Source organism: Primulina eburnea, chromosome 14 (assembly GCF_022965805.1).
Source record: "Primulina eburnea isolate SZY01 chromosome 14, ASM2296580v1, whole genome shotgun sequence".
NCBI classification, from domain to species: domain Eukaryota; kingdom Viridiplantae; phylum Streptophyta; class Magnoliopsida; order Lamiales; family Gesneriaceae; genus Primulina; species Primulina eburnea.
Genome location: NC_133114.1, coordinates 27276904 through 27301868, shown reverse-complemented (window position 1 = coordinate 27301868; position 24965 = coordinate 27276904). Strand labels below are relative to the sequence as shown.

General features: G+C 37.1%; 4 protein-coding genes across 6 annotated transcripts; 3 read left to right on the top strand and 1 right to left on the bottom strand.

Annotated features, from left to right (window-relative positions):
- The first annotated feature begins 258 nt into the window (after nucleotides 1–258).
- LOC140812421 (uncharacterized) lies at nucleotides 259–8517 on the top strand. 3 transcript variants are annotated; one of them, XM_073170678.1, is made up of 17 exons: nucleotides 259–541; nucleotides 634–753; nucleotides 837–1276; nucleotides 1373–2811; nucleotides 2916–3032; nucleotides 3174–3356; nucleotides 3440–3502; nucleotides 4365–4436; nucleotides 4518–4778; nucleotides 4884–5003; nucleotides 5152–5211; nucleotides 6170–6210; nucleotides 6391–6468; nucleotides 6552–6636; nucleotides 7306–7712; nucleotides 7860–7897; nucleotides 8340–8517. In XM_073170678.1, the coding sequence occupies exons 1-15, from the start codon at nucleotides 489–491 to the stop codon at nucleotides 7438–7440; spliced, it is 3267 nt and encodes a 1088-aa protein (XP_073026779.1). In that variant the 5' UTR covers nucleotides 259–488; the 3' UTR covers nucleotides 7441–7712; nucleotides 7860–7897; nucleotides 8340–8517. The 3 variants fall into 3 exon arrangements, with proteins under 3 accessions (XP_073026779.1, XP_073026778.1, XP_073026781.1); XM_073170677.1 differs by lacking the exon at nucleotides 7860–7897; XM_073170680.1 differs by lacking the exons at nucleotides 259–541; nucleotides 634–753; nucleotides 7860–7897 and having other exon boundaries at nucleotides 1141–1276; nucleotides 1369–2811.
- Nucleotides 8518–11692: 3175 nt separating this feature from the next.
- Nucleotides 11693–14131, top strand: LOC140812017 (SPX domain-containing protein 3-like). Its single transcript, XM_073170184.1, has 3 exons — nucleotides 11693–12092; nucleotides 13316–13460; nucleotides 13576–14131. The coding sequence occupies exons 1-3, from the start codon at nucleotides 11859–11861 to the stop codon at nucleotides 13947–13949; spliced, it is 753 nt and encodes a 250-aa protein (XP_073026285.1). The 5' UTR covers nucleotides 11693–11858; the 3' UTR covers nucleotides 13950–14131.
- Nucleotides 14132–16733: 2602 nt separating this feature from the next.
- On the top strand, nucleotides 16734–20116 carry LOC140811986 (vesicle-associated protein 1-2-like). The gene is made up of 8 exons (XM_073170134.1): nucleotides 16734–16975; nucleotides 17159–17229; nucleotides 17346–17427; nucleotides 17826–17941; nucleotides 18034–18201; nucleotides 18301–18342; nucleotides 19100–19177; nucleotides 19760–20116. The coding sequence occupies exons 1-8, from the start codon at nucleotides 16924–16926 to the stop codon at nucleotides 19868–19870; spliced, it is 720 nt and encodes a 239-aa protein (XP_073026235.1). The 5' UTR covers nucleotides 16734–16923; the 3' UTR covers nucleotides 19871–20116.
- A 1082-nt stretch (nucleotides 20117–21198) lies between these two features.
- Nucleotides 21199–24573, bottom strand: LOC140812135 (scarecrow-like protein 6). Its single transcript, XM_073170346.1, has one exon. The coding sequence runs from the start codon at nucleotides 24098–24100 to the stop codon at nucleotides 22028–22030; it is 2073 nt and encodes a 690-aa protein (XP_073026447.1). The 5' UTR covers nucleotides 24101–24573; the 3' UTR covers nucleotides 21199–22027.
- Between the last annotated feature and the right edge of the window lie 392 nt (nucleotides 24574–24965).

Genomic DNA, 24965 nt, shown 5'->3' with positions numbered 1-24965 from the left:
TGTTGATGTAATAAAGGACAAAGATTGTATATGGGATGATAAAATGCGGTGCTGTGATTATCCTGGTAAGCAGCCAATAAGATGCAATTCTGCTAGGTTGGGTAGGCGAGACTTCCCAACCTTCAAGGGCACAGATTTGGAAGTTAAACGGAACGCCAACCGTGCACAAGGATCTAGAAATCAATCTCTTCTAGATTGTAAATTAAAGAGTTTGTGTATTCTAAATGTTATTTCCGCTATGTTATTAGAATCTAGGCATGGAGAATATGGCAAAGAGGGACTTTTTTTCAGCTCTTTGGAGAATGTAAATAGTATTTCAGATGGTATACTAAGAAAATTGCGAGAGTTACTCATGGTTATTTCACTTGATTCCGCAAAAATTGAGTTATTGGAGGAGGAACTTACAAACTCTCCAAGAGAGAAACTTAACAAGAAACATGTCCCTGGAAACCACAAGAAAAAAGGGAAGAACCGCAACAAAAAGGTAAATGGTGTTCCAAGACCTTGTCAAGATGGCTCAAAGCCAATTGAGCCTACCGAGGTTCGTATTTGTTCCCCCACAACCATTTTAGATATTCTTTTGAACATAAGTTTTGTGTTGCAAAATCTTTTCTGATTTGGTTCATGTTACAGGGTAAAGAATGTGGATTATCTTGTAGCAGCGGTAAAGATGGTAGACAGTCCAGTAAGTTTGATTTTAAAGATCGGGAAATGGATCTTACTCAAGGGAATATCTTATCTGATGATATTATGGTTGTCCTTGTCTTTTCTTTCATGTAGTTAATGACAGCCAATAAGTGATATTGAATGGTTACTAACTGATTGACTATCTCCAGGAGCCTGTTAACAGGAGTAACTAATGAAAAAATAAGAAGTGGTTCTAGGAAGAATAGGAAAGAGAGAAAAAAGCTTAAAAGCTCTAGGCCCAATGGTGCAGATATTGGTGATAGTCAATCAAGAATCACTGAAGTTTCCGCGACCTCTACTAGTTCTCATTATGGGTCCTTTATGTCTAGTTATACATCTAGAGGATCAACTTTTGAGTCTTTGTCAGACAGTACTATGGTTGGGAATGACAGGCTTGATGCAAATTCAAATGTATGTAGTTCTGCAAGTACAACTATTGTGTCACAAGTCAACAGTGACTATTCTGTTGGCTTAAGTGGTAAAATTGGCTCAAAGAGCCGTCGAGGCTCATCCAACCCAGGCCAAAGTGGTGCTAAAACTTCTTCAGATCGTTCTTTGAAAAGTAATTTGACCTATTGCACAACACCTGGTAAGCCTGTGCTAGAGCTTGATGACTATTTGTCCATTGGTGTTTTTCATCATCATGGAAGTGATACAAATTCTAATGAAAATTTCTTGAAGACAGGTAATATAGGAAAACAAATGAAAGGTGGCGAACCAGAAGGAAAACCAAGTGTTTTTCAGGAGCAAAGAACTTTAAGTGTACTTCGAGTTGGGGCCTTAAGTTCACCAGCATACATTTCTTACGAATGGCCTAATATAGCCCCCATTCATCATTATGCCAATACTCATCTTCCTGCTGCCAACGACAGATTGCATCTTGATGTTGGTCACAATTGGCAAAATCATTTTCACCGATCTTTTATACCAACTTTACAAGTAAGAAATTCTCCCATGGACAATGCTTATAGTGGGATTATGTCTAGACCTTTGCCAATGAGTTCAGAATGGCCCCCTTCGGTGCGTGGTGTTAATAGACTAGTTTCATCAGTTACTTGCAATTATGATTCTGAATTCATTCTACGGAGGCAATCTACTTTTCAGCGAGGCTTTGCTGCTCAAAATGTACAGTGCGGTGCAACAACTTCTGAGGATGAAAGGACCCTTTCTGGTGAACTGATGGACTTTATTGATGTTACAAATTCACAGGAAATGGTGGAGGAGCACGATAAACACTGGATGTCTGAGGAAGAATTAGAGGCACATGCCATCTCTGGGATGGATTATAATCAGTATTTTGGTGGAGGTGTGATGTATTGGAACCCCTCGGATCATCCAGCAACCAGTTTCTCTCGTCCTCCCTCTCTTTGTTCAGATGATAGCTCTTGGGCGTGGCGGGAAGCAGATATGAACAGCGCTGTTGATGATATGGTGGCTTTCTCCTCCTCTTATAGTACAAATGGTTTGACCTCTCCATCTGCTGCTTCCTTTTGCTCCCCTTTTGATTCTTTGGGTTCAGGGGCTCTAGGTTTTGTTTTACCTGGAAGTGAAATTAGTGGCAAGATGCTGCATTCTTCCTCAACAATGACAGATGCTGCAGAGGAGAGTGTGTCAGGATCTATATCCAATATTTCGGGTGAAGGAGAAGTGAAGACTGTGGATTCACTTCCTTACCCAATTTTGAGGCCAATAATCATACCAAATATGTCAAGAGACATATCAAGAGCAGATTTTAAGCGTACTTTTGATCACAAAAGCCCTTGCGTTCCTCCAAATACTCGGGAACAACCTTGGGTTAAAAGGCCTCCTTCTCCTGTAGTCCTCTGTGCTCCTCGTGCTCCTCGCCCACCTCCGCCCTCTCCTGTTGGTGATTCTGGAAAACACAGAGGTTTTCCTACCGTTCGATCTGGTAGCTCAAGCCCAAGACACTGGGGTGTCAAAGGCTGGTTCCATGATGGAGTCAATTTTGAAGAAGCTAGCGTACCCATGCATGGGAGTGAAGTAGTTTGGCCTTCTTGGAGAAACAAAAACATTTCAGCTCGTCAATTGACTCAGCCTTTGGCAGGAACACTGCTTCAGGATCACCTTATTGCAATTTCACAGCTAGCTCTTGATCAGGAACACGTGAGCATTATTCTTGTTTCATATTTTCTTCTACTGAATCTGTGAGCTTATATTCACCATGTTTCTTGACTTTCTACTTTGTCCTTGACTCCTTTATTACCCAGCCAGATTGTACGTTTCCTTTGCAACCAGCTACATCACTGAACTGTTCCACTCACGAGGCATCTCTGACACTGATTCATGAGATTCTCCACAATGAGATCAACTCTTTCTGCAAGCAGGTGTAAAAAGGATAGCTGAGCAACTTCTACTTATTTGAAGTTTAAGTGATTAACGATTGACTCTAATTCAACTCTCTATGATTTGAATTGAGCTGTTATTTGCAAGTTGCTGACAAACTTTTTTATGTTGCGATTCGTAAGGTTGCTACAGAGAATTTAATTAGGAAGCCTTACATTAGTTGGGCTGTTAAGCGTGTTGCACGGTCTCTTCAAGTGTTGTGGCCACGCTCTAGGACTAATATTTTTGGTTCTAATGCAACTGGTTTGTCTCTGCCATCTAGTGATGTGGACCTTGTGGTTTGTCTCCCCCCTGTGCGGAATTTGGTGAGAAAGTTGATTTAGATGGTTTCTTTATGTTTTGTAACGAAACCAAAAGAAATGAGAACTAAAATGTGGTCACTTTTCAGGAACCTATTAAAGAGGCTGGGATTTTAGAAGGACGAAATGGCATCAAAGAAACTTGCCTTCAGGTAGTCAGGATTCCTCGTGTAGGGATCTCACTTAATTTTTCTTCACACTAAGTGGATAGTTGAATGGTTGAGGCAAGTAGTCTAAGAGCACTGAATCCAGTTTATTAGATGGTTTATGCACACAGTACCAAAGTCTAGGTCCAATTTTAGTCGACCGTTCCATTTATTGTCGGTGACTTCAAACAAATTATGTCATGACTTGAAGTGAAAAGCGGTGCCCATGGGTTAAGCATGATCTATTTACGCTTAAGATAGTTTTAGTTACTGTAGTGACCACTTTCAAACTCATTTTCTGCATGGCACGACCTTTCTTGTTTTGCAAACTTAAGATGTAAGTGTTTTTGGTTAAATAAATTATTATTTTAAACCAAAAAACGAAGAAAATGAGAATTATAAAGCGGCAGCATCGGTGGACAATAATGTTGAGAAACGATAAAGAAAAGTGGAAGATTCGTAAGCTTCTAAGTCGATTTGACTCTTTGTTTGTCATGTAAAATATTTCATTTTCCTTTTTTGGTACTTCCGTTAGCAGGTTAAAAGAGGAGAAAGTCCATAATTGTTCCTACCCTTTTTCCTTATTATTTTTTTAAGTTGCAATCCTCTTTTTTGGTGGGCTGTGGTTGCTGTCAATTCCTTTTTTTTACTAGTGGACCAATTTTTTCCTCAGTTATTCTTCCAGATATCTCATGGTTTTTGCTTTGTGTTGCACCGTTTCTTTAATAAATTGATTTTCCTCCCAATTCACCTCATATAAAAGCAAAAATAAATTTGAATCTGTTTATATACTAGTGTAGTCCAGCATTTCCAACTTTGCACTAATCTACCTTTTCGAGTTTGTTGACTGTGGTTTTTACCCCTGCAGCATGCTGCTAGATATCTTGCAAACCAGGAATGGGTCAAAAGTGATTCTCTCAAGATTGTTGAAAATACTGCTGTAATTACAACTTCTTATATTGTTGGTCACGTTTATTTAGTTCTTTAAAATGTTTTTCTGTAACAACTTCTATTATTTCAGATACCTATCATCATGCTTGTGGTAGAAGTTCCTTGTGATCTGACTTCTTCTGCTATGTCAAATGCTCAAATGCCACGAGAAGCCCATTGTGCGGCTTCTGAAGAAGAAAAACTTTTTCAGACGAATACAGCTGATTCTGAGAGCTCTACTTCACTGAAGTGGTGTAGCACTAGAAATGGTATTGATTGTGGTGCCAAATCCGTTCGTCTTGACATTAGTTTCAAGTCTCCCACACACACTGGACTTCAGACAACTGGACTGGTAGTCAGTCAAATCTTTCCCTTTGAATGGCCTTTCTACACGTTCACACAAGCTTCATAGATGACAATTGATCATCTCTTCTGATGCTGTGAGTTCTCCATCTAGGTTAAAGATCTGGCGGATCGGTTTCCTGCTGTCACACCTCTTACTTTGGTGCTGAAACAGTTCTTGGCTGATCGTAGCCTGGACCAATCTTATTCCGGTGGTTTGAGTTCATATTGCCTGGTTAGTTCTCCTCCAATAGGAGGCTGCTATCATTGTTGCTTTATTATTTATAATCTTTTGAATATTCCGTACTTTGTTGGTTTTGGAGTGGAATTAACCTGGAATCTGTTTTCTCATTCGTATCGGGGACTATGTTTCTGTTTGACAGGTATTATTAATCACGCGTTTTATACAGCATGAACATCATCAAGGCCGGCCTATTAATCAAGTATGCTTAGTTGCCAGTTATGCTGACTCTTCTTTCTTGCATATTATTTCTCAAGTGTGTATCAGCCTGTACTTTTTCTCGTTTAGCTGTATTGGCTTGATACTACCACGTAAAAGTTTAGCATAGAGCCATAAGCTCAGCCAGAGCATGGAGGATGATCTCATCTCCATTATTAATTAAAGAATCCAACTATTGAATATTATGAAAATTGTGTGTTGTACTTATATCCTCTGAACTTGAAGATAAAACTTAAAAATGAAAACGGTTCTTTCCGGTGCTGGCAGCAAGATCTTTCATGATGTATTTGTTGAAATGTGAGATTAAATGGCACATTACATATAAAAAGAATATTTTTTATTATGCAATTCTCAGTTTCTTGGAAAGATATTTAATTTCTTTACTCCGAGTGTATACTCACGTAGCAAATAGAAAAGGAGAAATGAGAAATAGAAGAAGGCGTTTTAATATTCAGTTAAAAAAATGGAAGCATCTCATATCTCTGATTTTCACTTAGCTAATAGTTCTATAACGATTTTGGATCTGAATGTGAGGTTTTTTGGCAGCCATGTTATTTTCCCATGTATTTAGGCATTTTTTGGGGATGTTGGGCTCAGTGTTACTTCTGTTCTTGGATTGTCTTGTGCTTTTATAGGTTATTTTGATGTCTACTGTCACATCGCCAAGCTACCTTTTGTTTTCTCCCCCATGCTTTGACAATGTTACATATGGTCTAACAAAAGTATGTGCATATAGTTGTCTCATGTGACATTATCATCTTATTTTTTCTATGATATTATGCATGTCTACTGTCTTACTAGCTCTCGTCTTGTCAATCTTTAGGCTTAACAGAAACTATGGTTCAAGTTTGTGCTAGTTTAAAATTTGATCTTACCTTAATGTTTATTGGATGTATTTGGCTCCTACTTTGTTTCATGTTCATTTAACATGTTGGCTGTAGAATTATGGAAGCCTTCTGATGGATTTTCTCTACTTCTTTGGGTGAGTAAAACCTTCTCAGAAAGTAACATAATTAACAATTTTGCATTATATCATGTTTCCACATACCAACCAGCTAGCATGCTTTTATGTTCCTTCACGTTTTCTTAGTTTTCATTATCCCCTAATATCCTATAATGGAAATGCCTTGCCTTGGCTATGATTTGAACCTTTTTGCTTCAGGAATGTGTTTGACCCACGTCAAATGTGTGTTTCAGTACGGGGAAGTGGGGTATATTTAAACAGGGAACGTGGGTGCAGGTGAAGCCAAAGTCTGTTTGATTTTCTGTAATGAAATTAACGGTTTCTATTTTCTTTTTATCATTTACTATCTACATTTGCAGCATCGATCCACTTTACATTGATGATCCTCTTCTTCTAACCGATAATGTCGGGCGGAATTGCTTCCGCATACATCAGTGTATCAAGGTTAGCCTTTATTCTTAATTTATGTATTCCTACCGGTTTGATATTTTTACATTTGAAGAAAAAATATCACCGAGTTTTCCTTCCAATAAGGGGATTTCATTACTTCTTGTCAAATATAAAATTAGAGAACATATAGCACCTATTCAACCTAAGACCTCTTCGTCATTTCCTGCTTTTATCGATCTTTAATTATCAATTACTTTCGGTTAATGTCAAGGTGAATCTCTGAACATTTAGGAGTGTCCAGAATTTAATTTTCGCTTCTACTTCTTTTTTGCTCTGCGTGTAGTGTCTGATGAATATCAATTTTCGCTTCTACTTCTTTACTTCGGGTAATGTTTTTATTTTTCTGACACATTTTTGTGCTTAGGCGGGAAGTTTGCTTGAAACGGTCGATAAATAAAACGAAAATGAACCTGAGATCGAGATAGAAGGATTGAATCAAATCTCTTGAAAACAACATTATAAAAAACACTAAATCAAATCTAGTTCCTAAGATATGGGAAAACGTTCCTATCTAGATTCAGAAGAGCAAGAATACCTGATCGAGGAACTAATTCTTCCACAAAATACATCCGATGATGTGCTCAGTTAGCTAGGGCGTCAGCATCATTACCTTGTTCTTTTAACATTTGAGTACTTGTGTCCAAATATAATTGCTTTATGCAGGCATTTGCGGATGCTTATACAATGCTTGAGAATGAGCTCGCATGTCTTCCTAGAAATGATGACTCAAATGCCAAACTTACATGCAAACTACTTCCGAAGATCATTCCGAGCATCGGAAATTTGGCCGGTTCCTGATAGCTGTGGAATCACTGCGTGCAAAATATTTTCAGAAGCCTTCGAATTCTTGTCCGTCTCCAACCAACCCCCCCTGACAACCTTCGCCATTGATCTCCAACCATTTTAGTCACCAGAACTTCCAGATATTCTGAAATTGGAATATTAATCCCCGAAATTTCATATCCAGAACAATCATCTCTAGAAGATGGAACTACTCTCTGACTCACAGTGCCCCATGAGGGGATGCTTCCGGTTCCAGCTGGTGAAAGATAGTTTCCTTCCATTAAGAGGTTCGAGCTGGCATGTTTCTTTCTTCTTCGTCTTCTTATTTTTTTATGTTAGTGAATGATAATACTAGCTGGTGATTCTATTTGACAAGCAATTCTTAAGATATTTTTAGATATTAATTGGCATTTTTATCTTTAATTAATTCGTAGATGAAACACGTTCACAACCACAACAATGCTGGATAAAAGTAAGGGGTCGCCTTTAGCACGAGTAACTAACATAGAATTTACCTTTCTGCCTTCCTGTTAAGAGCACCCGCATTGGTGGATGTTATAACACCCACCACCTCATTAAAAAGTATGGGGTTCACATGCCACACACACATTACATTAACAGCTTCCTTCTCCCACATTCATTTTACTCCCACATTCATTTTAATATTAATACTCATTATTTATGGATCCCGTTGTCTACTCATTTATCCCGCGTGTCAGCAAATCAGCGACGGTTTCTAAAAAGCCGTCGCTAATTGTCCAATTTTTTTTTTTTTAAAACTGACAGATCTTTTCATAAACTTTCATTTTGGGAGAGAATCATATGCAATCAATAATATGTTGGTTATCTGAATTTATTGCAGTCATTTGCTGTATCCATTTTATATGCAGCATCTTGTTATGTTTTTGTTTCAGATTTTCTTGATCCTCTGGAAAAGTTTGTCAGTCAATGTTTGCTCCTGCTTTTTGTGGTTGTGGTCGTGCAACGGTGACCTATGTATTTGTCGAGGTGGATGATTCATTCGATTGCCCTTATTTCCGCCAGTTGTTCTTCCACTGTAAGGGACTGGATATGAATCGGTCGTAGTCATTTCGGGTAATAAAACTAGCCCGTTGTGGCTTCTGACGATTCTGACTTGAAACAAGCCCACATTGTCGAGACTGGCTTTAAGAGCAGCAAGACAGGAAGGCGAAGATGGTCGCTGCTACTTTCCTTTTTTCTCTCCTTTTTTCTGAAACGGAAGTTTCATCCTGGTACCAGCTCTCTATGCACACATGTTTTCAGCCGAAGCTTCCTAGGTTGACTCGGCACGACTATCTCAAAGTCAACTGCATTCCTTCCCGGGATCGCTCCTTCGGTAAATAGTGGACTTAACGATAAACATCACCTATGATTTGATACACAGATTTTAAGTTGAAAGGGTGTGAATAATCCTACACTTGACCATGAAGTTATTTGTTTTATATAAATTTTTTCTTTCAGTAAAAAGTTACTACTTTTAAATTATTTAGTTAAATAATACTTTCTTTTAGGAATATAAATAAATAATTAAATATAAACGGCTGTATCCATCAGCTTTATTCAAGGCGTGGGACCCTGAAAGAGTCGAATAAAGTATTCTTAATTCTTCCATAACATATTTAAATGTTTTTGTTTTCAACTTGTTTCTTTTCAATTTAAAATTCGGAGTTGATTGGTATACTCAAATAGAATATGTTAAAAATGAAATCAAATTTAAAATGAAATGATAAATTTACGTCCAAATGATTGATATCTTATCATAAAAGAAATATTTGAATTGGTAACATAAATGGAATTTCAATTGTCCCTTATTTTAATACATTTGCATAAAATTAAGTTTTTAGTAAAAAAAACAAAGATAAATATATAATTTTGCATAGTGCCACATCAACTTATTAATCCAACTATAGTCATTTTCTTATTGATTAATATGTTTTAACTAGGGTTAGAGAACAAAGGAAAAAAACAAAAATTTATGTGAGACGGTCTCACGTATCGTATTTTATTAGACAGATATCTTATTTGGGTCATCCATGAAAAAATATTATTTTTTATGCTAAGAGTATTACTTTTTATTGTGAATATCGGTAGAGTTGACCCGTGTCTCACAGATAAAGATTCGTGAGACTGTATCATAAAACACATGTTCAAAGAAAAATATGTATACGTGTGAATTGTTCCATGACTGACCCTTCCAGCCCAATGGGGAGAATCCCAGGAGATTCCTAGGAATCATCCTCTTACATATTCTCGTTCCCTATTTGAAGAATTGTTATTATATTCTATTAAAAGTCTTTCTTACCAGTTTCCATTTTCAATTAAAATATCCCAATTTTGATCCTTTTTAAAATTCCAAATTTGATCCTCATTTTCATATTCATCTTTTTACGTGTAATAAAAAACAAATGCAAAATAACCACAAAATAATTCAATCAAAATTGATTTGCTAGAACATACATTTCATTTGTGTTAGACATGAATTTTATTGTGGCGATGATAACTAAAACCAGCAGACCAGCAGACCAGAACAACAGAATAGCTTATCAGTAGCTGCTGCTCTAGTAAAACTAAACCAGTAGAAAAAGGATAACAATACAAACCAGTAGAGAACGTTTTCTAACGTTGCTATCTTAATTGTTACCGTTAAAGAGTTCCTAGTACTAGTATTAATTGCAGCATTAAATACTATACGGAGTCATTTAATGCATATTACCCAATTAAGTATAAAACAAGACTGATTGTTTTATAGCTTTTCTGCAGGAACATATTTCGGTAATAAAGCTGATTGTATCAGTTATCTGAAGACTTCTCTGATTGTGAACGTTGAACTCAGTCGATTATATATACTTGGATCAAATCCTTGTTCGATACGACACTTCGCATAATATCATTTTTCAAGGAACAAAGCTACTCTCTTATCAAACGAATATCAGTTTTCCTTGAGCATTTTAAAAGTTCAACACAAAGAAAAGTAGTACACGCTTCATAGCTTATATCTGATCTTTTGTAGATCATCTTGTGCTACTAATTCTTACACTCTTCACGATCTTTACTGCACTAATATTTTATCAGAAGAGTTTGTAATCTGAAAAGAGTCTTTTCAGAACTTTGTGTTTCGCATTTTTGTGAGTTGAGAAACTAAGAGTTTCAGTAGGCTGAGGTGTAAGTCCTTATGAAGTAGGGTGTGTACAAGTGTTGTACTGTAATATCCAAAGTCTTTTAGTTATACCTTCTGGAAATAGAAGAAGGGGAGACGTAGAAGAATTTATCTTCGAACTTCCATAAACAACTGCTGTCTACTGCTTTATTGTTTTTCCAACTACTTCATCAGATTGTTTCCGCACGTTCTACTGTAATCAGGTGAAAGTATTTGCACAAGATCAACTACTATCCTTAACAGGATTTTAGTACCTCATCAGAACGAAAAACGAGTAGAGTTTATTCACCCCCCTCTAAACTCAACTTCGATCCTCAACAATTTGAAGTATCAAGGCCATCTCCAATCTACTGCACTACATTCTGCACTACATTGGTGTTACACTAAAATCATCTCCAACCACATTGCACTACATTTTACACTACAATAGAATATTTCAATAATATTCTTTTTTTTTCAATATTGTTTTTTGTTCGTAATTTGTACCATTTTAACGCATTATTAATTTAATCTGTGTTTTTTTTATTTTTTATTTTTACACTTAATTAATTTCTAATCAGAATATTAAAAATTTTATAATTAAAATTTCAAAAAAATATTAATTAATTAAATATTAAACACTTATATTAAATTAATCAAATTAAAAACTAAAAAAAAAATTGTGGCGAAGCAATTTGTGGAGCAGCTTGTAGAGCTGCTCCAATCCGGCGCCAGTTTTGGTGCTGGATTGGAATGAAAAATCATGGCACCACAATGGTGGCACCAATGTGGTGCCATGATTGGAGATGGTCTAAGACCCCGTGTTTCTTATACGATCTTAGTCCATCTTTGATGAGTATTCGAGCTGATTGAATAGATAAACAATAAACCGAAATGTTACTCATTGAGCTTGTTTGATGCAGTTTATTTCGTAAAGATAAACTTGGTTGGTTTCTCGTTTGTGTGTGTCTGTGTGTATATATATATAAATAAAATAATTTTGATTTAGACGTCACTTTGAGCCACCCACCAAATTCAACATTAATTATTATAGGAAAAGTCATTAATTGGCTAGGTCGCAAGTGTGACTTGAAGAAGCGAAGCGAATATGCTGAGGAATTCACTCTTCTTCACGCCCGCTACTCTCATCACGCCAAGCATATGCTCTCCAAATATTCTATCTTTTCTCAATAATAAAACCCACCACTTCCCAGTTTCCGATTTCCCCCCATAAATCTATCGCGTCAAATCTGCTTTTTCCCGTTTCGCGGGGAATATGAAATTCGGGAAGAGATTGAAGCAGCAAATCGAACAGTCTCTTCCGGGATGGCGGGATTATTTCCTGTCCTACAAGGATTTGAAGAAGCTGGTGAGATTGATCTCCTCGGCGTCGCCGCCGTTGGAGTGTGGGAAGGCGGAGGCCGAGTTCGTGTGCTTGTTGAACGACGAGATTGACAAGTTCAATTCGTTCTTCATGGAGCAAGAGGAGGATTTCATTATTCACCATAAGGTTGGTCTTAATTCCGATCCATTTTCTGTTTGATACATAGCGATGCAAGTGCTTGAGATAAATTTGAGAAATCAGTAAGTTTAGACCAACTTAAAAATTCATCGATCGATATAGATGGTTATGCTCTGTTCTTGTTTCAGACTCATTAGATCCACTGTGTTTTTCTTCTGCTGAATTCCCTGTTTCAGTCATTGTAATCAATTCATTTCAAGCGCAGCAATTTCATTTTCGTGTGGCATTTTTTTGCGTCGATGTTTTAGTATGTTCACTTTTTCACAACGTGCATGAAAATGGGTCTTAGACTAGGAAGATGAGTACAATATTTATAATCAGACGCATATTGTGTGTTCCAAGATATTCACCTTATCAAGAGTATATTCCCCAATTTCGCTTCGGTTGAACCAGCTACATTATTGGCTACAATGACATGAGTGGAGCACTACCGGTTTTACGTAAATACGATAAAAGGGTGTCGGTATTTCAAAATTCTTTTGACAATCATGTGGTGTATGTTTGTTTGTTTTTCTTTTTTGAAATGTTTTTGAACAATGCATTAGAGCTCTGTGTAATAGCGTCGTTATAACTCAAACCCAATGGGATATTATATTGCGGCTTTGACTATGCTACTTCAGTGTAACATAAGCTTTTGGATGCCCAAAATAAATGGGAGGCCCCCATGAATTTATGTGGGGTCAAGGGAATCCAAGAGAAAATTCGATTCTGGCCTTACCCGAAGGTCATAATCCATAGCCCATGTGTTGTCACGTTGGATCTAGCATGTGGGTTAGACGATGAGTACGTATTGCGTAATGCGATCGAATTTACCGAAACGAAAAAAGCATAGAACTGCCAAATATGACTCGACATATTTCAAGTAGCTTGCTAATATTATGGTTCGTTCGATCCTGGGTGTGGGGGCAGTGTCCACATCCCATATGAATGGTGGGGATTCCACTTCATGGAAAAAATAATTAAAAAAAAAAAATTGGGCCAAAAAAAAATCCGACCCTTGGATGTACTCCGGCAGTCACTGTCTGCAGTGGTAGGATGGACTAATCCTAATATTATAATGATATACTCAATCTTGTTCTATGGATACGAGGTTTGGCCTTTTGTGGCTAAATTTGTAGTTTTGTTCCTGACACTGTTAGCAAGTTGATTAGTGGTGAAGCAGGATGGTTCGGTATTAATTAATGAAAAGTGGTTATTCTAAAATGATGCAGGAATTGCAGCAGAGAATAGAGAAAGTGATGGAAAATGGGAATGAAAAGGATTACAAGGAGGAGTTGGCAAAGATCAGAAAAGACATTGTTAATTTCCATGGTGAAATGGTCCTCTTAATGAATTACAGCAACATTAATTACACAGGTACAAATTTTATTATTTTTAAATATTTGTATGTCTTTGTTAATTTATATTTGAATCAAAGTTTTTATGAATTGCAAATTAAAAATACTGAAATCACTATGTATGTAAACCTCAGGATTGGCTAAGATACTCAAGAAATATGACAAGAGAACAGGTGGAGTACTGCGTTTGCCTTTCATCCAAAAAGTACTGGAACAGCCCTTTTTCACCACGGATTTAATCTCAAAGCTAATCAAAGAGTGTGAAAACACCTTAGACTCAGTGTTCCCGCCATCGGTATCGGATGCCGGAACACTCCGTGGAGAAAAGGAAGCTTTAGCCTTGGCCGGTGAAGGAATATTCCAGAACACCGTGGCGGCGCTTCTCACCATGCAGGAGATGAGAAGGGGGAGCTCTACTCATAGCCATTTCTCATTGCCGCCGCTGAAATTTCCGGATTCCGACATACTCCACACCTTGCAGATTCTTCCACCTATACAAATCCCTTGATGATATTTTTAGGACAACTTACTCTCTTTTTATAAATATCTAACTATATATATTTATATTAGGGTTAATGTTTTTGGTTTCATATTTGTTGCAATTTGCAGTGTGATATGTAACAATGGGAACTAATATGCGCGTATGGATTGTTTTCTTCCACGGTTGAAATAATATTAATAATTTTTGTATGTGTCCTATATTTTTCCCATATAAATTGTGTTTTGGGTAATATAATTAAGAATTGAGTTTTAAATAATTGTTTTTTCAGTTGTGTTTTCAAAATCATTTTGTAAATTAAAGATGAAACGATCTTGTATTTGAATGGAAAAGTACAAAATTATTATTAATTTTAAAACGAAACTACCATATAATTAGATCAGAAAGGCCATTCATAAGCCAAGATAGGAAAACATCATCACACGTACAGCAGCAAGACAATCCAAGAAGACACACACATTAGTCAAACCAAGATATACTGCGTCTGAGACCGGGCTTGTAGCCCAATGATCTCACCCCTGTCAGATTAGCCGGTTCTCCAGTTCGATCCCCTTACACACGCGTGAGTTGTAATAAAAAAAAAAAGATATACCGCGTCTGATAGCCATCAGCTCCGCACCTGCCACAGTACCTGGATTTCTGATAGTCGAAGCTCCACACACACGTTCCTGATCATCAAATATCACTACCCCACGCTATATCTATTGCTGATAGAATACAAACCCGAATCAATATTCAATTTGAAGTGATTTGGAAGAATGTTCCGATAGCTGCGTCATATCAGAACTAGCAATAGAGCACTCCAAACTTGTTTTTTCGAATATTTCTATATATAAAAAAAAAACATAAGCCCAATCCACTTGAATTTTATGATTCTTTCCTGAAGAGTCGTGTATAATTTTACAATTCTCATTCCAAATCGCCCAATAAAGGATAGCAAACAATTCAAACGCTACCGGAAAGATTGAACCACCTTTACTTTTTTTATGCGCTGAAGATTCTTTTTTTTTTTTTTGCTGCTGCTGAAGTATATATCACTGTGATAACTTTTCGGGGGAAGGGTAAATAGGTTTTGGCAGAGAAATACTGATGTGAATGTGCAGCTGAAATAGCTAGGATCAAATGGGTTGAAACATTTCTATTTATGTGCTCCAGAAGGTGGGGAATGTGCTCTTTGAGTTATTTATGGGCTATTGTTATCATAAGCATATAAATACGTGGACTGTACTAGATGGAGTTGTAAACTATCGGTCGAATCAATTTTTAAAATTTTTCATTAGAGATTGAGTTTGCTTTGAACTGGAATGCCCAAAAGTTTTATGTGGCGCTTTCCTTAACATAAGCTTGCTTTTGACTCTGAAGAACTAGGACCTATCTATTTTCAGAAAGTTTTTGGATTCTGTAACCATAATCACCCACCTCGACAATTTAGTAAAAATGATGCGTGGTGTTTGTATTGAGGTTTCAGGTAATCTGAAAGCTTAATCGGATTTTTTTACAATTAATCTTTAGTTCAACAGACAAGAACCAATGCATGACATCATTGACACAGCCTTTATCTAGTGTTCCAGTATTTACTCATGTCTCTCTTTTTCTTACAAAGTCATGGAAATTTCAAAATCAGCAATATAGGATTAAGTTTACTTGTATTAGTAGGAAATGCTGCACTATTGTTCATGCAAATATGTCTCCATGGGAACCTGCTCCTACAACAGGTGCCATGGAAATGAAGTAAAATTACTGAACTTTGAGACAGTAAATTCTTCTGATGATCCAGCAGAAGCTTCGATAACTAAAAATGAACACCTTCTAGATTGAAACAATCGGCCACACATGCAGCTCCAGTACCTTAGATGGCCTTTATAGTTTCTTGGACAAACTGTTCTTTTAGTGTCAGGCATGGTTCCCAGCTTGTGGCTACCGGTTTCATCAATTTTCCTTGATCCCAACATAGCTAGCCATCATCTTTCATTAACAGGACTAGACTGTATTTTCAATCTTGGCGCCTCCCTCTTTCTTCCCATGGCGGATACTACTTCCTGGTCCAAGGATAATACGCAAGATTGCGTCAGCAAACCTCCCTCGAGTCATTAGTTCTGGAACACGGTTGCAAATGTTACCGGGTATGGCGTCCCCTTAGCAATAGTTTTCGGTTTTCAAAAGGGATTTCTTCAGCCTCAACTGCCCTTCATTTCATTTGCGATCCTATTAGGTCCTTACTTTCTACAATTAAAATACATGACCTATTTACAAATATTAGAGATGTATTTTTATCTTTAGAAAATTTAAAACTTGTCGTGTTTCTGTTTATACGATATTTCCTCAATATTCCTAAATTTATCTGGATTTGTTTATGTCATGAAGTGGGCCAAATAATTGGATCCAAAAACCTTCGTCAGCTCGGGGGATTGATTGCGCTAATAGCCACGTCTTCATATACTGTGCCCTTTAATTTCATGGTCCCAAGGTAGTTTTTACACTTGTAAGATTTATGTAGCCCAATTTTGAAGTCGAGTCAAAATGGTCCACGCCTAGACATTTAAATCTTTTCTTTTGCCACATAAACATAGATAATTCGAAAATGGTAAATTTCTCGTGAGAAATTGAAATTGAAATTGAAATTGAAATTGAAATGAAATTGAAAATTTGATTACCGTGTAAAAATATTGAAAGCGCTGTATATAAAGCAGAAATATGTTTAGCGACAACACTTCCGGATGCGACTTCATTTAGAAAAACTACTAATTTATTTAATAGAGATAGAGATTGTCTTTTCCACGTTTCACATTTATGTTTATATTTATTTATATTTATATTATCTGCCTCGGCCTTTCCTCTCTTAGATAAATAAATAATAATATCGATATTTTTGCGGAGACACCGTACTTAAGTTCCATCGCCCGCTGCCGGAGAAGCTCTTCTCCGCCTCCGGTAATATCTGAACGATCAATTATAGGCGTGTAGATCAGCGATCCGCTTGAAAATGAGTAACGGGGACCTTCTCCTAATTGATCCTCTTGAACTTCAATTCCCATGTAAGTTTTTTTTAAAAAAAATATATTTGTATCCGGTGTCTATTATGGTTTCAAATTCCTTTGTCTTATGTTAACATTTAGATGAATAATTGCCTTAATTTCTGTTTGTTTAGATCTGCGCGTTGAGTTTATTTCGAATTATTTGTTTTTGATTAATTTTATTTATTGTTTTTGCAAAATAAGTCGAATTGAAGAAGCAGATCTCTTGTTCCATGCAATTAACCAACAAATCAGATGATTATGTCGCTTTCAAGGTATAAGTTGTTTGTCTTTAGTAGGATAAGAAATAACTGAAGAATCATTAATTCTCTTGGGGTATCTGAATTTTTGATTTTTTTTTATTCTATTCTGTTTAATTTGTGATATTCAGGTGAAGACTACAAATCCGAAGAAGTATTGTGTGAGGCCGAATACTGGTGTAGTTATGCCTCGCTCGGCTTGTGATGTCATAGGTATCTCTTCTTCTCTCTCTCTCTGGTGTGTGTATAACCGGCAGGCTGTGGGTGAGATCTCCGTGCTGAAGATGAAAGATTCAATTTTTTGTGTATTTCTGAATCGTTAGGATAAATGGACACGTCATTCCCCTCGCTAAAATCTGATCTGACCCTGTGTCCGCGACTCCGCGTTCGCTAAAATCTGATCTGCCCATGTGTCCGCGACTCGGCGTGCATATGCTGTCCCTATCAATTAATTATTTTATATTTTCATGTTTTATTTATTTTATTTATCATTCGCATGAAAAATTTAGAAGTTAATGGATGCTGAAAGACTTTGAAATATTTATTTAATGTCGAGGTGCTTCTTTTAAGAATTAGACCGATTGCTGATCTTTAGTTGTTCTGTCATTCAGTTACTATGCAAGCCCAAAAAGAGGCACCGCCAGACATGCAATGCAGGGATAAATTTCTCCTTCAGAGCGTAGTGGTGAGACCCGGTATTGCTTCAAAGGATATTACTCCAGAAATGGTAATATTATATTACTTTCATGTGCTTCATCAGATAAGTTATGTTTGTTATTAAAAAATGTAAACAGTTTTCATGTGTGAGCTGTATGATAGTTCAACAAAGACTCGGGAAATAACGTTGACGAATGTAAGTTGAAGGTTACCTATGTTCCACCGCCACAACCACCTTCTCCTGTTCGAGAAGGGTCAGAGGAAGGCTCTTCACCTCGGGCTTCAGTATCAGACAATGGGACGGTGAATCAGACTCCTGAATTCAACATTGTGAGTTTTGGATCCTTGATTGAATCTCGATTTTAACCATAATAGTATATGTCAAGTACATGATTGTATAAGTGAACTTTTTTTTTGATAATTTCGCAGATGTCAAAACCATTTAGTGAGTCTCGCGGGAGCATACCAGAGGTTATATCCATCATTTTTTGTAATTTATTGCTTGTTATTATTATAATTTTATTACTCGTGTGCAAAGATATCCTCACCTCGGCATCTACTAGCATTAACCATTACAGTCTACAAGGTTATTCACATCATTGCCTTTTTTTTCCGAGTATTCCCTCTGCATATGCTGGCTTTTACTGTTATGGACATATTTGTCTCTGCTTTATATCTCATTTGTTGCACGTTTTGGGTCGGTTTAAGATATTTTAATTTCTGTTTATGTGAATTTTTTTGTTCTTTTAGACATTACTCGTATTTACATGGTCTGTTTTGATATAGCTCGGATGTCCTTTCTGTTGATTGAATCCTGACTGAATCCTCGTATGCTATAAAATGCCTTGGGATTAAAGAGTCAAAGTGAGCATTCATATCATGACTAGTAGATCGCAGTTGTCAGCTACTGCTTTGACTTATAATTTGTTGACGAATGTCTGAACCTGGCATGTACTTAAACTACTCTATCTGTAGCCAGCTAGCTGTTACTAACAAGTTACTCGTGCCACCTCTAAAAATAAGTGATTATGGATTTTTCTTTCACAAGTTAATCACTTAAAGGGGTGCTAACACTCCCTCAATCTAGAGTCGTGCTTTCTGACCCATCAATTACTCATCTATTGTTGGAGCACATTTGTGGATAATATTGTTGTGCTTTGGTAGAAATGATGAAATCTTCTGAATATTTTACTCTATCAAGAAGGATTTATTTTCGTCTCAACTGTAGGTTAAGGCCATGATTTCTAAGTTGACCGAGGAGAAAAAAAATGCTATTCAGCAAAATAAGAAGCTTCACCAAGAAATGGTACCACTTCGTTGTTTGCTTTCTGGTACTTCATGATTTGATTTGTTAGACGAGCAAGGATTTGATGAGCTTGTAACTGTCTCCTCTTAACAACCCTGCCCCAAAATAGAATAAATGTAAAAAATATCTTTCGATTGACAAGCTTTTTACAAATGGGAAGTATGAAGAACAGTATGAAGAACGAGAAACAACATGATTCATGATGTTCTTGAATAATTGTTGATTTTTAAGTCGTGGATTGAGAAAACGTCTGGGTTATGTAGGGGTTTCTTTGAAATTATTTAGTTTCATTTTGTTAGGAAATTGTTCAAACGATGAATGAAAACCGATGATTTGAAACCTCTAGCTAAATTCTCAACCAAAGAATTTGCATTGGGTTTGAGTCCAAATTTATGTTGAAATGTGGTATTCTTGCGAAAATCCCAGTTGAGTTTTTGGGAATGAGATTGGTTGGGCCATCATGGAGTATGCTTCTGTGTAGGATACTGATTTCTTTTACACGCCACGTGCAGCTCTTGCATGATGCTAATATTTTGTCCTTTGTTCTTGTCATTTTTATTCTATTTTACTAATGATGTACAGGAACTTTTGAAACGTCAAGGCAATAGAAGCCATGGTGGTATACCGTTCAAGTATGTCATCATCATTGGCTTGATTGGGATTCTGGTTGGGTATCTGTTTAAAAGAACATGAAGAATTAAACTCGATCTGCTCCAAGGGAAACCACAGTTTATGCCTGTCTGTCAAAAGATTTAGGTCGTTGAAGAAAATGTGTTGCTTGTAAGTTGCTTATAATTGAATTTAGAAGTTTGTTTGACTGTAGAAAATATGCCTAGATTGGGTTTCATGTTCTTTGTAATTTGTTGGAAATGGGTGACTAACAAATTCAAAATGGTTATTTCCGTAACTTAAGCAGGTATATTCTGTTAATGTTTCGAACAATGGATAGGTCTCCTTTTTCATCTTTTACATGAAAGCGAGATTGCAGTGGCGCTCTTTTTCGACAGCTCAGTGGCAAGTTAAAATAGCTCAGAAACTATTTCATTTCATGATTTGGAAGATACGTGCGGTACGGCTAGGCTTGTAGATGATTATGCAAACAAAAAGAAGGGAGATTTATTCATCATTAACTATGATTTTCTATTAACAAGATATTGAGTTATGGTTTAAGTCGTCTCCCTTTGATTTTAGATACATTTGTGACATTTTCATGAATGCATTGAAACTTGCAAGCAATTTATTATTTATAGGATTAAAAAAAAAAACACAATCTGGGCATCAAACTCAATTTGAAAATTGGGAGTTCGATAACTTCATGAACTGAATAATATTTGAGTTTACCCGAAGGTTGATTGTATATTTATCACAAAAGGAACTAAAGAAGTTGCTCCATGGAAAAATTGCAAATGGATAAGACTTGAGCTGACCGTATGCAAAATAGTGTCCCCTCCATGAGTTTCTTACCCTACAAATGCATAATAACAGTACGAATGGGCAATGGAGGCCAAAGATATATAGTGAATTAGTGATTTCAACAATTTTTACGCTATCAATACGACAAAGCAATGAAACAGTACTTGGTACCTCTGTCAAATCAGAGTTACAATTCTACTGCTACATCATTAATATTAATTAGACAGAGATTACAATGCTAACCATGCGAGGAGACATCCAAGCTGGCTGTGATGGGCTGGACAGGGACAATCTCTCTTTTATTTTTATTATTTGGATTTATTTATTAATGCAATTATTTGTCCTCGATCAGTAAATTCTAACTCAATGTCACAACATGGTTTTTCTCTCTTAAAATAAAAATCATACAATTGCACATTAGATTGATGAATAAAAAACTCCGAAGCAAAATGAAAGACATGGCTAAAACTAATCAAGAATAGTACGAGTCCCATGTGATTTGATTTGGACAGACGTTATTAAGAAACTAATTAGTCTTAAAGTTCAATGTAATTATATTACAAAAGCTGACATTCAATTTGTGTGGGATTATTAAGTTGTATAATTTGTTTTATATAAACTAATGATGGAGACAGAGCATACCCTATTGCAGATGCATGTACTAAATAGAATTTTGTCTTTCATCCATTATAGTTTAAGCCTACCATCTATTATTAAATCCCCGAAATTTATGGCGATGACAAACTTTTTAAATTATACTAGGGAAGTCACTAGGTTTTGATTAATCTAACGATTAGACCTCGTAGAGGTCATTTGCAGGGAAAAACGTAAAATTTCTAGTAAAATTTGTACATGGTAAGAGTACTAAAGTATAAACATACATTTAATGAACTGTTGCGTGCGTTTGTATTTCCTGTCTCAAAAAATGGAGGAAAAAAAATCGCAAGAAATCGGATATTATGTGAAAAAAACATCGACTCAAAGGCATTTTAATTGGTAAAATTTCAATAACATCAAGTAGAGTGGAGGTATGAGCATTTAAATCACGTGAAAACGCAGAGCATAAGCTTAATTCGAGTAAAGACAAGAATAAATCTCGGCTTGATACAAAGACAAGACAGCAATCAATATGAAACAAGTGTCGATGCAAAACAGAGGATTTCTCAAACTACAATTTCAGGAAAATCGGACAGGAGGCCTAATGGCGAAATCTTGATGGTGAAACAAGATCTGAAGGACAAGATTAGAACTGACAAACATACAAATTGGTGAAGACTATATTCAATGCTTAGAAAAGTTAAATATACCAGCAAAGGCCAATAATCAAGATTAATATCAGATCATTAAGTACTAAAATCCTGCCTAAGCCAAATATAGAATTTTAGCAAAAGGAAATTCGTAAAGTTGAAGGGAGGGATTAAATTCAGCTAATTACTATTAGCATCTCCAAGCTGAAGCAGATATCAACTCCATCTTTTGCCAACAAAGAACCAGAGAAGATTGGCCCTTTTCTAGGTGGAATCCTCGAACCGGGGTCCTCTTCAGGACGCATTCAGCTTGTGATTCGTTGATATTGCTAAATGTTGCCGGGGTAAATCCAGACGACAAAAATGCACTCCTCCAGTTCTGCGGTTTTTCAGTATGAAAATGACCCATTATAGACTTTTGGATTCCAGGTTGGATCAAGAAACGCTCAATCTTCTGCAAGGCATCAGTATTCATGCTAACAGCATCAAGAGATTCGAGCAGGCTCGAATATGATTGAACAGTGTGGATTACCCGGCCAGAAAACGAAAGGTCAGTTCTATCACATCCTTCGTTCACAGAGACCACTATTCTTGGTGACAATTGCTTGACTCGGTGAAGAACTAAAGGAGCTGATAATTGGTGATTCATAAAGGAAGCAAATGGTAGATTCACTGCAACAGCTTCATTTCCAGATGCAAGAAAAGATGGAGACCATGAACTAGAATTCAAGGAATCAATACTCATAACCTCAAACTCAAATTCAAGATTGATTTCACCTGCAAATTGAATGAGATTTTCTCTAGCAAGGCCTAATTCTATCTGATCATGTGTCGAGGGGGAGACAACTGCGGTTATTTTCAAAAGTGTTACGCCCCTCCCCCTTGATGCTAGTTCATGGATAAGAGAGGCCCATTGTCCACCATACCCAATATCAAAATCTACAATATGAATTCCATCAAATCCATCCAAGGCTTCAAGAATGGCTTGGTTACAAGTGAAGTTAGTAAATTGTACTAGGGGTGAAATCTCAGAGAAAGCCTTATAAGCACCAATCTTGGAAACGAGACTATATGGGGATGAATTAATGATGGAGGTATTGGTGGTGTTATTCGTGTGAAGGAGCATTTGCAATGCCTCCTTACAGTAAAAAGCAGCCCTTTGAAAAGGCTTGCCAACGGCAGAGAACTGGTGATTGAGCCGCGCCAATATCCCTTGCGCGAGTATAGGATTCCCTGTCTGGACCAGCTCTGCTACCTTGTATAGCTGGTCAATCGCCTGCTGTTCTGACTCAATTGGCTTCTGATGCAGATTCTGTGGAGGTAAAAAAGAAGACCCTTTAGGGATGTGGCCAACGGGAAGCTCGACGAATCCGCCAATGGAGCCAGAATTGAGCCTTTTGGCCTGAGGTGCAGCGAAAATGACCGGTTCTTGGTGTTGCGAATACGATAGAGGTAAGAAAAATAATGAATTCTGAGAATACTGGCTTTGGCTTTCGTTTGACAGCAGCTGTGGATTGAAAATGGGAGACTTCATTTCTGTGGAAGAATCACAAGTAGGTTGCTGATGAAGAGCAAAAGATCCTAGATTGTTAGATATAGAAGGGTACTCAAGATTAGTATGGAGATTTGAAGATAATTGGCTGGTAGGAATCGCACCAAATTGGTCTCCACCAAAGCTTTGATCCATAACCCCGAAACCACCACCAGGCTCAAACCCCGCTGCAGCTGAACCGCCGCCGGAGATTTGAAGAACCTTATTCAGACTTCCCAACACAGGGTCTTCAACATCCCCCATGATCCACCTGAAAACGGGTTGTTCTTGGCTCGGAGAAGGGGCGACAGACCCTGAAAACACACTCTCCCAGTCCCACATACCACATTTCTCCGCATTTCCTCCCCGGCAGGCAGTTTCGATCTCAAGGGAAGGAGGAACAGGGAGGAGTTCCCTATCAGCTCCTCCAGCATTGGAGCTGGTGGCAGTAGTAGAGTCTTGCAGCCATTTGGGAGATGGGTTTGTGTCAGAAACAGCCACCACCCCCGGCGTGCCGCCGCCGCCGCCGAAAGAAGAACTCAGGGTTGAGGAAGATGAAGGCCGGCTAGGAACCCGCGCAGAATCCAGGACAGAAGTAGGCTCACCACAATTACCGTTAAAGAAGTGACTTTTGTTGCAATAATCTGAGAAGAAGCCTCTATTTTTCAAAATCAGCTCCAAATCTAACACCCCCGTCCCCTCAAAATCAAAGGTTGAGGGCATCCCCTTCATTTAAGAACCAAAGACCCAAAAACCCACCACCTACTTCAATCCCTCTAGATTCAACCAACCAAAACAAGACTGACCAGAATATTTTACAAGATAATTAAAATCTTTGACATGAATCCACAAGATAAAATCTTTGCAAATGCAGGAAACTCGGGAATATATACAAGTACCTATGTGCATGTATGCGCATGTATACCCACAAGAACATGTATCAATCTGTAGCTGCGGCTATCTTTTCAGTATCATTATACTGGGATAATGAACAAATAGGATGGGTGGTCAAGAAAATATGGAAATGGAGGTTCGAAGCAATTTCATTTCACAGTCGATAATTATCTCCTCTAATCTACGAAGAAGTAGAAATGTCCTTGCCTTGTGTTTTCTGCCATGGATGCGTGGAACATAAAAAATAAAAAAAATAAAAGCCCGCCTTGCTCTCTCTGTCTCTCTCTTTCTTGTCCAATTGTTTTCCTTTTTCACTCTTTTAGTTAATTTATGTGGTTTGTCTGTAGACGTTTCTTGGTAGGGTTTCTATAGTTCTACACGTCAAGAACTCGCGCGTGTCTGTCACTAAATAGCAATAGGTCTATATTAATCTTCAATCAAAATGCGACGGTTTCATTAATGGATAATCTTTTTTAATATCTATCATCCTTATCTATGGTAGATGAGATCCTACTTATGTTGACATTATTCTCATTTCATTTCAATGAGTAAGATCTTACCACACATACAATTTACAAAAGAAAAATAGATTCTATATATACATGGACAAATCTTGACCATCCATCTATCATAAGGACAATGCTCACATGAGTAGGATGAAATAAACCCTTATTCATATCTTACGGTGATCACTCATTGTATC